A 17809-nucleotide genomic window follows, 5' to 3' on the forward strand; every position below is an offset into this window, starting at 1 on the left:
TGTGCCAGTACTCACACATGAAATTCTCCAATTAGGCCCTTCTAAGATCAAACTTTGGAAAAGGCAATGGCACCCCACTCCAGTACTCTTGCCTGGAAAATCCCATGGACGGAGGAGCCTGGAAGGCTGCAGTCCATGGCGTCTCGAAGAGTCGGACATGACTGAGCGACTTCACTTTCACTTTTCACTTTCATGCATTGGAGGAGGAAATGGCACCCCACTCCAGTGTTCTTGCCTGGAGAATCCCAGGGACAGCGGGGCCTGGTGGGCTGCCGTCTATGGGGTCACACAGAGTTGGACACGACTGAATCGACTTAGCAGCAGCAGCAGCAAGATCAAACTTATAAATGCAACTGCCTACAAGGCCTCTCCTCCATAATGTCTCAAGGGTGCCTCAAACTCAACATAACCAAGGTAAACTCTGACGTTCCCCTCCCCCAAACTGCTCCTCTTCCTCCAGGATTCCTTATCTCAAGGAATGTCTAAGATACACACAAAAGCTTGGGACTCATCCCCAACACTTTCTTCCCCTTCACTGCCACCCATCTCAAATTCCCACCAGATTTTCTCTCCTAAATCTCTGGAATCTAGCCATTTCATGCTACCTCCACTGCTGCCATTGGAATCCGAGCCCCCTTCGTCTCTCACTTGGACAACTGGTGTCCATGTATCTTCTCATGCCTTATCATTCTGTTACACACAACTGGGATGAAATTGATCATTTCAAGCCATTCTGATGTTTAAAAGCCTCCAATAGTTCCCCCCTACTCTCAGAATAAAATCAGACTCCTGACAAGGAATTCCTTGTCAGGTGTCTGGTCCCTACTCCCTCACTTGCCGTCTGCATTGCCCTCTCAGCCCCACAAAGGGTCTTTACATACACTATTCCAGATACCTGCAGTGTTCCTCTTTATCTTTTCCCACTAGTTAATTCTTCAGAGCTCTACTGGAACATCATGTCCCCAAAAAGCTTTCCCTAACCCCCAAACTTGAATTGGTCCCACTAGTACAGTGGCTTTCCAGGTTTTTCACCTACTGTGACCCATGGAATGAAATATATTTGACTTTGTAACCTGGTAAATACATATATAAACTGAATGATAATTCTTACATTTACTATGTGACGCATAGATATTTTGACTTATTTCACCTAAAAGCAATACAGAACACTCAGTTTGGTTGGGGGGGGGGGGGTGGAAAGAGGGGGAAACCATAGCTCTCCTTCACAGCACTCGGCCCACTTTTTGATTGTTGGATGATTATCTATCTCCTTTAAAGCCTGTACCCGTTCGGGAGTATTTGGTATTTTGCTCACCATTATAGCCCCTGTACTTAGCAAATTATCTGAGCCTCAACAGGCACTTAAAAAAATTTGAACAATGAAAAATATAAATTTGTGACTTAATACTGTGTCTTTGTAGTGCATATCACAATTAAAACTGACTACTCTAGACTAACTGCAGGAAGGCAGGAATCCTATCTGTTTGCCCCCTTTTTATGTCTCCAGCATTTAACACTGTACCTGGAAAATGGTAAATAATAATTCCCCAAGAACACCATTCAAATCCTGGTAACCAGCTTCTGAAAAGAATAAGTTAATGAAGTTGAAAAGTGTCTGCTGCTCTTCATAGTTATCCATTCTAAGTCCAGTTGCCTCCAAGACTTCAATCTTTGCTTCAGAGACTAAGAAAAACCCAGCTTATTCCAAAAGGAAAATGGAACCTTCATTGGAAACAAATTCTTCATGGACAGTCAGGTGTGGCAAATCAGAAACTACTCATGGGTACACCCAAAAGTAAACAGTTAATTATGTGGGAATAGCTGGTTATAAGTAATTTTTAAAAAAAAATTTAGTTGGAAATGCTTCATGTAATCTCTACTCCCAAAATTATGTCACAGCTAATACTTCACAGCATTCACACTCTTTCTATATATTATTCTTATTTGAATGGAATAAGACATACTTTGCACTTACCTTGTAATTCCCAAGATAGCGTCTCTGAGGACAAAATTTATGGAAGTAAATTGCTACAACAGATGGTATAATCCCAGCTAAGCTTCTCAATAATCCTTGCACAAAAATCACGTGGACATAGGAGCATGAATGGCTTTAGAGTGATTAAATTGGTTGGCTATAGCAAATTCTTTGACGTCATAAACTCAGACACTCCCACTGAACACTCTTAGTATTTAACATACAACTAATCTCTTTTATTTTCCAATCTTCCCTGTACTTATCTAATTTCTTAAATGCTCTTATTAAGAGTTTCTCACAAATCTAGTGTCTCCTGTTAATTTGTCGAGATAAATTTCTTGTATATAGGACATGATGAATTAACACATTTCTGGTTAGTCTTTGAAGGATTTTAATTCTCTATTTTCATTTATATATGTTCAATACATAGAGAATATAGGCTATATGCTGCATGCTAAATTGCGCTGTGTGGCAAGTTGCTTGTCATGTCCGGCTCTTTGCAACACTATGGACTGGACTGTAGCCCACCAGGCTCCTCTGTCCATGGGATTCTCCAGGCAAGAACACTGGAGTGGGCTGCCACTCCTCCTCCAGATCTTCCCAATCAAGGGATCAAACCCACATCTCTTATGTCTCTTTCATTGGCAGGCAGCTTCTTCACCACTATCACCACCTGGGAAGCCCAGTATAGGCTACACCTATGAGGTAAACTTGGAACAGGATACTGGGATAGAGTGGGAACTCAGGATCGGAGTTAAAGAGGCTCCCACTGGCCAAACAAGAAGCGATCAATAAAAAATAGTAACAATGGGTTGAAAGAAAAACCCATTTAGATCCGAATTCATAATGACACTTAAAAACAAAATTTACTAGTAACTTTTAGAGGATGCAACTCATTATTTTGAATACTAGTAAATAAAATCATGTGTTTATTTTTTGCCTTTCCTATACAAATCCTGGTCCTGTGTAATCAAATAGTTGATGAGGTGATGCTTCTCCTTTTAATATCCCAGCTGAAGTAAAGAAGGGCACAATTAAACTGTCAAGTCTTTTGCAAATCCAAATAAGTGAGTCTTGAATAACAATGGCTGCTAAAATCACAAAAGGAGACAACCGATTAGTCCTCCTGTATTTAGTACCAGGTCTACGACATACTTGCGCCAGAAAATCCTGATCTTACTGTGATCAAACCTCTAGCGTGATCCAATAGAACTACATGAGCCACATGTGTAATTGTACATCTCAAGTCAAACTCAGTTTCAGTTCAAACTCAATTTCAAGTGCCCAACAGCCATAGATGGCTATGGTACAGTTCTGTCTAATCATTAAATTATAAGAAATACAGGAACAGAGGAATATGTAATCACAATGATGCAGTTAGCTAAATCCAGACTGGGAACTCTTTAGAAAAAAAGATGATCTGATTTCCTCAAGTAATAAGTTGCAAGGGAGCGAAAGAGTGAAAGTGTAACAGTACATAGGAAGAAGACCTACGGGGTGTGAGAAACTTAAGAGACACATCAGCTAACACTGATGCATAGATTGCATCCAGATCTTGATTTGGAACAAAATGTAAAACACACATTTCTGAGATCATTTGAACACTGACTGGATATTTGATGATACTAAGGAGTTATTTATTTCTTTAGGTGCAATAATAGCACTATGGTTAAATTTTTTTAATGTCTTAGAGCTATATACTGAAACACTTATGAAGTAATATGGCACCTGAGATTTGCTTCAAAATAATCCAGTGTGATTGGTAGGGGTACAGATAAAACAAGATTGGCCAGGAGTTGACCATTTTTTGAAGCCAGATGATGAAAAAAATTATACCATTCTACCTTTCAATGTTTTAAATTTTCCACAATTGAAAAAAAAAAGAAAGAAAAGAAGACCTGGGATAAGATTACAGAGATACTGTCCATATTGTCCGAAGTACAGTTTGTGAAAGACACTACTGTAAGTCTTCTTTCTGAACTCATGACATACCAGTGGCTGCTGCCACCACCACGACACAGGGCAATAAACTAGGAAAAACTTAACAAAACAAAAAACCAAGCAAATAACAAAAATAATGCTCACTTTATTAAAACTTCGCAGAAGCCGAATGAGAGGAAAGAGGGAATTGTTTTTTCCACCTGAGACTGTGTCTTCTTTTCCCTGGGTTCCACTGCCTGAGTTTTCCTGAGTCCCTGCTCCACACTCCCTAAGCCCATCAATGCAGGTATCTTCAAAGCAAGGCTCTCTGGAACCAAATATATATGGTACAATTCATCTTTTATTTCTACTTGTCCTGCAGCTCACCAGAAAATGGTGGAGATTTATAAGAAAAGGGCACACAGGCCTGTGGGGTTATGTGAGCCTGACCATGTCAGATTCTGAGGTTTATGAGCTTAGACACACTTTGGAGGAGTGGTGGCACTCACACCCTATCTGTTAACTCTGTAATGCATAATATAGAAACTCAACAGTGCGAATGAAACAAAAAAGGGACCAATATGTTAGTTAGTATCTTGTACCCAAGTGCTTCCAATTACATGAAATCACTTCCAAAGCTGAGGTGTCCTTTCCTGCTTATCCAGAGCTGGATTCCACATACAAAGTCTAGTGCTTGAGGTCTGCCTTCCTGGAGCAAATGCCTAGTTACTAAATGTGAACTTTATACTGTGTGTGTGTTACAGCAGTGAGAAAGAGTGTGCAGTGATTTGGGAGGCAACAAATTGAGGGCAAAGGCTCAAACTAAAAAATAAAAATATTATTTATTTAGCTTTTTGGAAATAACACAATGACAAAAAAGGAAAACCAAACCAAAGAAAAAAACCGGACAATGTTATATGATTGATCATCTCCAGGCACAACAGCATTTATTAATGAATATAAAAAATAAATTTTATTATTTCAATCCACATCCCCCCTGCCCCCCACTTCAACTACATGTATATTTTTGGAAGCTTAAGTTCCTAAGAAAATTCCACAATTTCCACTATCCTGGTTCCCACAGGGTGGGTGACTGAGTGAAGTTGATCAGGGTCCCAATCCCATAAGGAAATTAATTTTTATTGTTGGGGATTCTGAACAACCAGACCTTTAGGAACTTAAAAAGCAGGTGCTTTCATTAGGATCCTTCTAACACGGGGGACATGCAGCCAGCTTCCATTAAAACACAGTCCAGTTTGGATACAAGTACTCTGCAGGCTTTCCAAGTTCTCTACATGACTAGCAGTGAGGCCACCAGCTTTTCTGGCAGCCTAGCCTCTCCAGCTGCACCAAAAGTAGAATTCACAAAACTGAAGATAAAGCCTTGCTGACTTTTCTTCCTGGAAGTTAGGGGGGTCTTTGGGTAAGAAAGGTAAGGAGATTTTGCATCAGGCTTGCCTTACCAAGCAGTACTGGGGGAAGGACTGCTAACCTACCCAGAGACACCTGTGTCGAGGATATGCGTGTATAGTGTACTTACCCATTAGCACGCAAGAAAGGTACGAGTAAACTTGCGAGTCACTCTGGACGAAGCCCCTCAACACAGAGGCAAATTCGGTGAACCAAGGCCAGTGCCTGTCATGATAACCTCAGTCCACCTGGGTCTTTTCTTGAAGAATTGTATTCATCTCCTGATTCAAGAGGCACCTCTGGCTGAGACAGAGGACGGAAGGAAAGTGTACCCTCTGGGCAGGGCAATGCCACACGGAGTTTGGTCTACTGTACAAGACGGCAGCATCGCTGATACTCAGAGCTGGAAGGAGCCTTGGCTGGATGACACTCCTGCAACGTCTTTTACTAATGCAGCTTAACAGCGGTTGCCCAGATGTCGTTGCTGGGGAGCGGGGGAAGGACCCATCCTTGAGGAATGGAGCTGCCTTTGGGATGATCAGATGGCACCAGGTACTGATCCCAATCATGCCTTAATAAGAACATTGTAGAACAACTGTTTATTTCTGTTTTATTCCAAGCAAGATGCTAGCAACTAAGTATTCTATTTCAGGACTCTGCTCTCAAATGACTGATGAATCTACTAAAGAAATTCATTTATAGAAATTATGCAAAAGACTACTTCTTAATGTACATACAAATGGGGGAAAAAAACTCCAAAGAACTTGTATTTTATGGATAACCAAATAGTGAATATAGCGTCGATCCTCACTATTTACAGATTCTGTATTTGCAAATTTGCCTACTTGCTAAAATTTATGTGTAACCTCCCAAATCATTACTTGTGGTGCTTCCATGGTTACCTGCTGACACGCACAGAGCAGTGAAAAGCCTGAGTCACCAAAGGGCATGTTCCCAACTGCAGTGGGACACGGTGACACTCTGCCTTCTTGTTTTCAGCTCCCCTGCCGTAAACAAGTGTCCTTTTTGTAGTCTATTTAGTGCAACATTCTTCACATTTTTGTGCCTTTTATTGGCATTTTGTTGTTTAAAATCACTCCCAAGTATAGTGCTGGAGTGCTAAAGCTAGCATGAGAAGGCCGCGATATGCCTTATGGAGAATATATGTATGTTAGATAAGCTACCTTCAGGCATGAGTTATATGTTAATGAGTTCAGTGTTAATGGATCAAAAATATATATTAAATAAGGTGTCTTTTAAAAAAGAAAAAATTTATATAGTGATTGGTTGATGAAATGTTATGGCCAGAGGCTCACAGGAATCTAATTCTATTTTTCCTCTGGGAGCAGGAGTTCAACATTCTCTAACTCGGCATTTGCAGCTTTATAGAATACAGCTCCTATGAATAATGAGAATCAACTGTAATATATGTAAAGGCTAAAACTTGTATATTAGCCAGAAATACACTTTTCCCAGCACACTGCTGAACAGCACTGTTGGATCTTTGGAAGGATCCTCAAAGATCACTTGATTCGGCAGTTTTTCAAAGTGGGCTTTGAAGACCCTTAGATCCAAGGAGATGCTTTGAGGAGTCTAGAAAGAACGAGGCGCTTCTAGTCACTAACAGATTTAAGCTGCCTGTGGAACCCATCCATCCATTCATTCTGTTATACAAACTGAGTTCTCAAAAGACTGCATCTGGGAGGGTACTGCTGTTCACGTTTGAAGGCCACAGTCTAAGCCTCCATTTGCATCTGGCAGGTAACGAAAGTGAGGCTCAGAGCTAAAACTTTACCCAGCTCATTAGTAACTGCAGATTAAGGTGAGACTCCTTGTTCCTAGCTCTCTTGGCTTTGAACTCACAAGTCAGTCTGGGTCTTAAACAGTCTCCACAGGTAAGTAAGTACACAGGGAGGGTTTCTTTTCCTTGGCCTGTGTAGCCGCAGAAGAGAATTAGGAAAAGGAAGTCAATGTTTTAAATCAACATAACAGCTATAGCATGGGATAACACAGAGGGCAAGTCACAACCTGAGTTTCAGTGTCTTCACCTGTTCAAATAGGGACATGTACTTCTCAAGAGTTGATGAGGACTAAACAAGATGTAAGGGGCATCCTTCAAACTTGGAAACATTACATAAATTCATAAGAACTAAAAAAAAAAAAGACATAGTAATAGACGCCAACAACATAAGCACTGCCTGTGGCTACCTAAGGGAAAGAAGACGTGGACAATGCCCCTCTGACCTTATCTGGATGAGTGCTGGCAGGGAGTGCTCAGCTTGGAGGTAATACTGCCGGAAAGGCTGCAAGAGATGGGCCAGCGGGAACTCGTCTGAAAAAGAAAAGGCACCATGCCACGTCATGCTTACTGTGCAGAGCGTATTTCCCAAGGCAAACCGACTTAGTCTATGATTATACAATGTGATCAAGTGTGTCTCCTCTTCAGCCCTGATTTCCAGGATATAGTTTAGAATTCAAATCCTAAAGGTGTCACTTGTCCTCGACACCTCTTAGCTTAGGTGGAGATCATCCATGAGCAAAAAGCTGTCAATCTAGTATTTTTCTTTTCTCTACTGGCTACAGAGGAACTTACCTGGATCCCCAAATAACTTGGACTCGATTTCATGCTTCTGAAGTAAAAACTTCTCTTTTTCTTTCCTTTGTTTCTTTTCTAATTCTCTTTTTCTCTCTTCCTCTTGTTCTCCTTCTAACATAACTTGGAGGGCTCTCTCTTCAGCTTCATAGAGTTCAGAGCGCTTTTTAATGAGTTTTCTCAGTCGCTGAAGGTGATGCTCAAAAGTCTCATCTGCTGAGGCTGGAGGACAGACCCCTGGGCAACGAGATCCAAATGGTGTTTAGATACAACCTCTTCTTATCCCCAAATCCATGTTCTAAGGAGCAGACTCAAAGTCCTACTTCCAGTATGAGTTTGGTTAGAGTTTACAAAATCCAACCAATCTTCGAGGCTCAATTTGACCTTTCTGAGTCTTCAATTAATTTGAGCCTACCCTGAGTTTCACTAACTCCTCTTTCTGTATCACACCACTTAACCTTTGATTTTGTTTATTTATAACATTTTTGACCCTTCAGCTGGACAGTTCCTTTACTAAAGGGAGGAACTTTTATTTCTTCACAGTAAAAACAGCACAGACACCTAGACCCAATTAATAAATAATTCTCCCTCTGATTGAGTCTGAACTTCTGAGAGTACACACTTGAGCAGTGAGAAAGAAATACACTTAACCAACTGCAATAACCTCACAAGTTGTTAATGAGAGCAGCATGACCAACTATTCCATTTGCCCAGTTTTAGCACTGGAAACCCAGTGTCCTGGGGATGGCTGGTCACCCTGATTTGGAGGTCTGATTCTTTTCTCCCTCAACTACTGCAACTAAATGGCTGTGGAATTTGCTCTCCTATCTTCATCTCCAAGGCTAACGGTTCTTCAGATCATTTTGTTAGGATTTCATCCACTCACTCCCACCTACGGAAACTCTACAACTCAAATCCATCTTCTACTAAGTTGATAATTATTTTCCAAATACACATAAAATTCTTATGTACTGAGAAATTTAAACTGTCATTTTGTTGCTCTGTAATGAGTTTATGGTTTTGTCTCATTTCTTTACCTAGACCAAGGATTGACAAACTTTTTCTATAAAGGGCCAGACACTGAATATTTTAGGCTTGTGGATCATACAATCTCTGCTACAAAAACTAAAATCTGCCAGTACAGCAAAAATATACAGCTAATCCATCAGCCCCAAAGTGCCTCCAGACCCATGAGAAGGTGTGGCCTGCTCCCATCTCAGTTTGCTGGGCCACACCACCCACACTCACATTCCTCAGCCTTTCATGGATCACTTCTCACTACCCAGACACGTTCCCTCTGAAACGGCACTCCCTACCAACCCTCTTCCAGACTCCCTGCACTGACATGATCTGGGTTAGATGAGATCCTTCCACTGTCTACCATTACTTCTCTAGTTCGGGCAGCTCCCAGATACCAATGCCTTCTCCTTTATTCCCCTTTATTTCCCTTGAGGCCACCCATGCCTCAGGGCCTCACTCACTCTTCGGACCTTGGCATAATTAGAAAAAAGATTCCACCCCTGAAGTCTTAAATCCAATTATTCTCTTCTCTGGCTTTTTACCTGAGACTCCATCAGTTTCACTAAAACCTCCAATCTGGGAATTCCTTGGTGGTCCAGTGGTTAAGACTCTACATTTCCACTGCAGGGGACATGGGTTTAATCCCTGGTTGGGGAACTAAGATCCTGCGTGCCATGCAGTGCAGCCAAAAAAAATTAAAAACAGACAAAACAAAACCCAAACAAACAAAAACACCCCTCCAGTCTATCAGATTTCTCCAAAATGTGTGGTCACCCACAAAGCAAAGCGCCAACAGCCCTGTGCTCTGTGCTCACCTGCCAAATGCACTCCCATGACTGTGTGACCTGGTGCCAGTGTGCATGCTCGTCAGCTCTGCCCACAACAGCACCTCTCTGCAGCCAGATTCCCATGCATCTCTGGTTGGCTCCCATTCGTTCCTCACAGCAAGTATTTCAAACCTGCAACTGCTTTCCTAAAGCCTTCCTTCTCTACTCTAAGCAACCCATCTAGCCTTTTCCCTAGAGAAAAAGAGGCCATCAGGAAGGAAATTCCTTAACATTTTTTTCCCCTGACTTTGCTCATTTGCCTTACTACTCATCCTTGCCCTCTTCATTTTCATTCCAGTGGAAAATGGCTCCTTCTCCACTGATGTGAATGCCTCCATCCGGGATCTGAATCTCCCTACTTCCTATAGGACCTCAAGCCATCAACTATCCCTCCTGCTTCCCTTCACAGGCAAACTTTTAGTGAGCTGGAGTCACTGTTTGCTTTTTTGATTTCCTATTTCCTCTCTGATCTTGGCTAGTCTGTCTTCTACTCATACCACCCCACTGAAATGCACCCCACACAGGTCACTAATGATCTGTTAGGGATGGTCCTTAATCTTCATATTACTTGATGGTGATGGTAATAACAATAGGAAGAAACACTTAAACATTTGCCAGGATGGTTTTAAACACTTTATGCATGTTTACCAATTTAATCATTGCAACACCCCAAGGATAGGTACTATCACTATTTCCTTGGCACAGGTGAGGAAGAATCAAGGCACAGAGAACTTCAAGTAACCTACCCATTATCACACAATCTCTTTCAGCATTTGCAGCTTTTCAGAAGAAAGTAGGGAGTCTACATGGGCGCGTGCCAAGTCGCTTCAGTTGTGTCTGACTCTTTGCGACCCTGTGGACTGTAGCCAGGCTCCTCTGTCCAAGGGATTCTCCAGGCAAGGATACTGGAGTGAATGCCCTCCTCCAGAGAGTCTTCCTGACCCAGGGATCGAACCTGTGTCTCTTACATCTCCTGCCTTGGCAGGCAGATTCTTTACCACTAGTACCACCTGGGAAGCCCCAGGAGGTCTACACTTTCCTCCTATCTCTCTTGATCTCTCTTGTAGTCTCCTCCTTACCCAGCTTGATTTTGACATTTCCTAGGATTTTGTGTTTGTCTCTCATCTCATACCACACAATCTGCTTAAGGTCATTCCAATTTATGGCTACATGCTGATAAACTCTTATCCAGAATGCCCCAAGGGCACCTCAAACTCAACAGGTCTTAAACCAAACTCATCAGCCCTGAGCCTGTTCCTGCTCCTGTTTTCCTGGTCATTTAGAATGGTACCATCATTCATTTAAGAGATCAAGCTAGAACCTGAAAGTCATTTTTTCCTTCAGCTCCCACATGAGCTCCTCAAGTTATTTACTTACGTGTATATACGTACTTCACGCACACTACTCACATCTCTTAAATCCATATATTTTTCTCCAACTCACCATCTGACCCTTATTTCACACTCCCATATTATCCATGCCCAGACAACAGTAGCCTATCAGTCTCTCTTTTCTCCTCCCTCCTAGAAGCCCCAAACCTCCCTCTACTTTGCCAGCACTAATCTTTGTCATCATTTCACTCTCTAGTAAAAGTCTTTCAGTGGTTCCACTCAGTTTTAAGCATAGGTGCGATATCTAGTCCTAGTCCATAAGACTCTTTACAACTTGCCCCTGCTTACATAACCAGCTTTGTTTTCTCAGTACATAATTGGAGAAGCACATGCCTTAAAGAGAGGAGTTAGAAAGTTGCACTTCTTCTTTCAAAGTATCCAACAAAACCAGTTACTAGACACTAACTTGTTTTATGGCAGGCCTGGCGTGCTGCAATTCACGGGGTCGCAGAGTCAAACAGGACTGAGCGACTGAACTGAACTGAACTTGTTTTATACTCAAGGCTGCTGCTGCTGCTAAGTCACTTCAGTCGTGTCAGACTCTGTGCGACCCTATAGTTGGCAGCCCACCAGGCTCCCCCGTCCCTGGGATCCTCCAGGCAAGAACACTGGAGTGGGTTGCCATTTCCTTCTCCAATGCATGAAAGTGAAAAGTGAAAGTGAAGTCGCTCGGTCGTGTCCGACTCCTATTGACCTCATGGACTGTAGCCTACCAGGCTCCCTCCGTCCATGGGATTTTCCAGGCAAAAGTAACTGGAGTGGGGTGCCATTGCCTTCTCCGTATACTCTAGGCAATTAATTCCAAAGAGTCTGCTTATTTTAGATCATAATTTCTTCTAAAATTTCTCCCTTCTTTTGGAAAGTGAGGAAGGCTAACAGTGAGAAATTATGCTGGTGAATTCACTTGATGAAAGTTTACTGAACATACCTCATGGAAGACATTTTTGTCAGGAAAAGAAAGAGGAAGACACAGTAGATGCAAACTCCACTCTGACTCTTGAATGGGGTCATCTGATTCTGAGACCTGAATCTGAATCAGCCAGTCTGGAGGCCAGCATGCAGAAGCTTATCACTTAACTAGTGAATGAGTGGGCAGAATGCACATGTCCCGGAGAAATTTTATTAAGGGTCTGAGTTGTAGTTTTCAATCATATTTTTAACCACACAGGACAAATCTTTTGCTACTGTGGTACTTGCTAATTTGTGCAAATATCCCTGGTGAATGACAATGGCCTACTAAACAAGGCAGTGTGTTGTCTCAGCCAGGTGCAAATGAAAAGGAGCAGCAGATCGCCTCAGCAAAGATCAGGGAAGGATGGATGATGCTGCATCTGTATTTACTTCTGAAGGACAGTGAGAGCTTAAATGGGAAAGATGGAATTGAGGGCCCTCCAGACAAGCAGACTGGCAAGAGCAAAGATATAGGCAAGCAAACGGAAAACAAACTGGAGAACTTCTAGAAAACCAATGCTCCCTCTAGAGTCCAGAGGAGACTACTAAGGTTTTCTAAGTCCAAAAGTGGCTTGCAGGTGAGTCAGGGACACCCATGCAATCTGCAATGCACTCCCTGCCCCGTCTAACCATTCATATGTTTTCAAACAGCAATGTTTCAGGTTTGAAATGTATTTGAAGGAGCATGATAAGTTCTGACACCTTCTGAAACACCAAGTAAAGACAGAGTAGCTTTCACCTTGGTATATGGGCAAAGTTGACCAGCCATGACAACCTCAGTCAGAAAAGTGTGGCCAGGAATGCCTGGGCTGGGAGTGATGAGTCAAGAGGAACATACGGCAGTGGGTTTCCACATCCTTTTCAATTTTGGATACCCAGGCACTGGCACCCCACTCCAGTGCTCTTGCCTGGAGAAACCCATGGATGGAGAAGCCTGGTGGGCTGCAGTCCATGGGGTCTCTAAGAGTCGGACACGACTGAGCGATTTCACTTTCACTTTTCACTTTCATGCATTGGAGAAGGAAATGGCAACCTACTCCAGTGTTCTTGCCTGGAGAATCCCACGGACATGGGAGCCTGGTGGGCTGCCGTCTATGGGGTCACACGGAGTCAGACATGACTGAAGTGACTTAGCAGTAGCAGCAGCAGGGCTAAACATCTGAGGCTTCCTGCTTCAAAAGTTCTGAGGTACTGTTGATAAGCTTAAGTTAGCCTAGTGGGTGAAAATAATGAAGTATCAAGCATTTTTTTCCATCAAACGCTTTGGGGAGGGGGAGGTGCCAAGGTAAAGAAAAAGAAGAAATGCAACTTCATGCTTACCTTTCCTTGCCGCAGCCTCTTTCCTAAGCTTCCTCAGTTTCTCCAAGGCCCGAAGAATATCCACCATTCTTTTGGTGTCTGCTTGTTTTTTCCTCACTTCAGATAAGACACCATCAGCAGCAGCTTTAAGTTCCTGCTCCTGAAGGAGAAAGAAAAAGAGAAGCCATGAGACCTAGTATGGAACCTAAAGAGGAACAACCTTACAACAGAGGAAAGCTGCCTGGGCTTGAGATCTCAGAGGATTGGGCGGTCCCAGGGTTAAGAAAGACTCCACTGGATCGACATCCCAGTTTCCTGGGCCGAGCACAACTCCCCTCTACACTGCTCCAGCCCAGGGATTATCTTCTCCGAAGCGTCCACATGGGCCCTTGTCTTTGTTTCTTCCTCAGAGTTTCTCAAGTGTGGTTCAAGGAACATGTGCATCCACCTTACCTTGTCAAGCTGAGGCTCGATGGTTAAAAATGCAGACTCCTAGATGCAAAGATTCAGACTAGCAGGAGGATAAGGAACGGGGTTGGAAAGGCCCAGATCCATGGTGTTCTCATCTAAGCACAGCCTGTGCCCTACTGCCCTAAAGTCTTTGATAGGACAGCCTTTCCAATATCTGAAAATCCACTCTTACTCTTCTTAAACTGGTTCACATGTAGACTAAATAACCCTGGTTCCTCAAGTCACTACTCACAGGACTCCCTCTCTAGTACCCTTGCAGTGGGTGGTAGGGAGGATCCTTTTGACTAAAGCTCTCTTTCCCATCTGTCAAATGAGCACTATAATTTCACCATTACAGATACACCATGCTGTTTCACTCTTGTGTTCCTGGAACTGTACATGTTGCTTTGACTTAGCTTAAACATTTCCTACAAGACTCAGCTGAGATGTCACTGGATCATCTGGGACGCCTTCTTTGATACTTTCCCCCAACCTCCAGCTGAAATCCTAACACACACCATGCTATACAGACACGATCCCCCATAGTCTTCTAAGCCCCTCAAGGATAAGCTCTGTGTCCTATTCATCTCTATCTCCAGTACCGAGTAGTGGGGCAGCCCCAGTAGGTCCTCATTAAATGTCTGTTGAACTGGCTCAAATTCCCTTAGATTAAGGCACTGCCTCTCCTTTAAAGCACTGATATGTTCCTGGAGGTGTCAAGACAAAGCTTGCCATCAGTACACTTCACAGGGGAGGTGGATCAGACTCAGGGCTGTGGCAGCTAGGAGGAGGCAGGAAATACTAGCTGGTTGTGGAGAGCGGAGGGAAAGGGGAAGTCCCTTGAAGACTCAAAAGTAATGAGGATGCCTTAGTTATAATATCTGACCAATTTCCAGTTTCACCCTTGCCCTCTACTTAAGAACTTGAGGTGAGTAGGCTTTGGAGTGAAACTGCCCCCAAATCAGTTGTGTGATCGTTGGCAAGTTAATCTCTCTATGCCTCAATTACCCAATCTGCAAAATTATGGTAATACTGCCTACCTCTCAGGGTTGTTACAAGATCTGGCATTTGCAAGTAAGGACTGTAGGCAGCATAGTGTCTAGTATATAGTAAGTGCTCAAAAATACCATTGTTGAACTTGAGAATACAGTTGAACTTGTAAACAAAGGAATCTGGGGCAATCATCACTATTGGCCCATCAGCCAATTAGGGTATATATGTTCCTGGAGAAACGGCCCAAAGTTCTTTTTATTTTGTTATTTTTGAAATCACCTAGAGCAATACAAGACGCAAGGCCCAGACGCTTGTTCGTCTTGAATGTTACTAAGTGGACAGAAGGATGGAGCAAGAAACAGATCTGTCATCCGCGTACGATCATTGCGTAATCCTATACTTGGTATTCATGAGACTTTGCAGCGCACCTAAAGCATTTGTACTGTGTACACTATACACCATTAACACGCAACCAGAATGGAGATATGTGGTAGGAAAGGCAAACTATCTTTTTATTTTACGGATTAGGAAAAAGAGGCTTAAAGCTGGGAAATGACAGTGCAAAGCCTCACGCTCTTTCAGGTGTCAAACACCACTACCCCGGCCCCCGCGAGCGTCCGCTGCTCTTACCCGCTTCTTCTCCTCCACCTCCTGCACGCACTGGACCCTCCAGCGGTCAATCTCCTGCTCGCGCTCTGCTGCCCGCGCGGCCTCCGCCTCCCGCTCGGCCTCGCGTTCCCGGACCCTCTCGCGAAGCCGCAGCCGGCGGCGCCGGACCCTCTCCAGCCTGCGCCGCGCCTCGCCCACGTAGGCGGCCTGGGTCAACAGCTCTAGTCGCTCGGCCAGCTCGGCGCGCAGCGGCTGTGCCTGCGCATGCAGCTGCGCCCAGGCCGCGCCGTCGGCCTCGGCCTCGCGCAGGGCCTGGCCCAAGTCGCGCAGCCGCCGCAACAGGCGCAGTGCCCCCCGTAACCGGGCGCGCACCTCGCCCAGGCTGGGCCCGGCGGGCGCGCGCGAGGGCACCGAGCCGCCGGCCCGCCGCGGGGTTCCGAACACCGCCTCTAGCCACTGCCGGTCGCGCAGGCGCTGCAGGGCCGCGTCCCCGAGCGCGTCGGACGGCGGCGGTGCCTCAGGCCAGCGCGGGCTCCAGGGCGGCCCCGGGCCTGGAGGCGGCGGCCGCGGGCGCTCACCGGCGTCGTTCCCTAGGAAGGGCCGGCACTGGGGCGGCGGCGGAGGCAGCGGCGGTGGCGGCACCGGGTAGAAGGAGCCGCCGCCGCCACCTCCACCGCCCCCGCGGGAGACTTCCCCAGGGGCCCGGGGCTGCAGAGCCAGCGGAGGCTGGAGGAAGGGGGCGGAGGCCCCCGGAAAGGAGCCAGGCCGCTGGGGAAGAGGCGGCGGGAAGGCCGGGGAGGGTAGTGGCGGTGGCGGACAGCCGAAGGGAGCGGGAGGCGGCGGCTGCGGGGGCGGCGGGCCGGGGCGACCCGGGGTGAAGAAGGGTGGCAGAGCCATGGCCACCACAGAGGGATTCTGAGAAGTGACAGGAATCTGAGTGGTTCCCGGAGAAAGTGTCTTCCGGGAGGAAGTGACGCATACCACGCGCGGCACTAGAGTGACGCTGCGGCCCAGGGACCTCCGCGCAAGGCTGGGCGTTTTCATTCAATCCTTCAAAACCACTGTCCTTACTGAGCATTCTAGGTGCGGAGTTAGCAGCTTTGCAGTGAGAACAGATACAGTTCCTCTCCTTGTAGGAACTATTTAATCAAGTAATCATTCAATCAAATGCAAAAGTGCGGCCGTGGATGTGAAGGAAAAGAAGGCAAGAACTTACAGGAAAATTTGATTTAAAGAGGTTGGGGAAGGTCGTCCTAAGGATCTGAGACTTCATCTGAGGTCTGAAGGGTAATTATGAGTTAAATAGTGGAAATCGGAGAGAAAATGAGAGGGACGCCCGGTACGGATGGGAACAGTGTTTACAAAAGCCCTCTAGTGGATTACAGGAGTAGGTCTGGTGTGGGAACTGAAAGAATGCCAGTGTTGATGGACCACAGAAAGCCTGAAGGAAACCTAGTGATCCTGGGAGGCGGACTAGATCATAGGATCCAGGATCTGATATTTTAAGAACAGTGGAAAACCACTGGAGGGTGTTAAGCAGGAGGGGCAGGGAAGCCCATATGAACTGTAGATTCGTACGTTGTAATACATAGTACAGCAAAATCCTATGTACTCTTTACCCAGTTTCTTCCAGTGGTAACATCTTGTAGAACTGTATTACAATATCACAACCGGAATGTTGATCTTGATGGTCAAGATACAGAACATTTCCATGCTTCCAGGAGCCCTCATTTGCCCTTTTATAGCTACACCCACTTCCCTTGGCAACTACTAATCCTCCATTTCTGTAACTTTTTTTCCTTTTGAGAATGTTGTATAAATGGAATCATACAGTACCTAACCTTTTTACTGTTTTCGCTTAGCATAATCCTTTAGAGATACATCCAAGTTCTTGTATCCATGTTCCTTTTTATTTCAATAAAGTTGTGCAAAATAAAAAGTTGTGGATAAAATGAGACCATACTTTGTGTAGTCAGTTACCTACTAAAGGATATATGAGTTGTTTCCATTTGGGGACTACCATGAATAAAGTTACTATACACATATCTATACACGTTTTTGTGTGAACACAAACTATCATATCTCTGGAAAAAATGTCTAGAAGTGTAATTGCAGGGTCATAAGCCAGTTACATGTTTTGTTTTTAAAGAAATTGCCACATTGTTTTCCAGAGTAGCTGCACCATTTTACATTCCCACTAGCAATACATGAATCATCCAGTTTCTCTGCACTCTCATCAGCATTTTGTGTAGTTACTATTTTTTTTATTTTAGACAACCTGATAGGTAGATATTTCATTGTGGTTTTAATTTCCACTCCTTTAATGGCTACTTTATGTCAAGTATCTTTTCATATGCTCATTTGCCATCTG

At 44.4% G+C, this 17809-nt stretch overlaps 1 protein-coding gene across 1 annotated transcript; it reads right to left on the reverse strand.

Annotated features, from left to right (window-relative positions):
* Positions 1 to 4718: 4718 nt before the first annotated feature.
* On the reverse strand, positions 4719 to 16397 carry PDCD7 (programmed cell death 7). The gene is made up of 5 exons (XM_061430090.1): positions 15460 to 16397; positions 13408 to 13546; positions 7899 to 8135; positions 7550 to 7637; positions 4719 to 5876 (listed from the first exon to the last, which is right to left on the reverse strand). Exons 1-5 carry the CDS (start codon positions 16333 to 16335, stop codon positions 5753 to 5755), a joined length of 1464 nt encoding a protein of 487 aa, XP_061286074.1. The 5' UTR covers positions 16336 to 16397; the 3' UTR covers positions 4719 to 5752.
* Positions 16398 to 17809: the final 1412 nt, after the last annotated feature.

The sequence above is a fragment of the Bos javanicus genome, chromosome 10, assembly GCF_032452875.1.
Source record: "Bos javanicus breed banteng chromosome 10, ARS-OSU_banteng_1.0, whole genome shotgun sequence".
In the NCBI taxonomy this organism is placed as follows: Eukaryota; Metazoa; Chordata; class Mammalia; order Artiodactyla; family Bovidae; genus Bos; species Bos javanicus.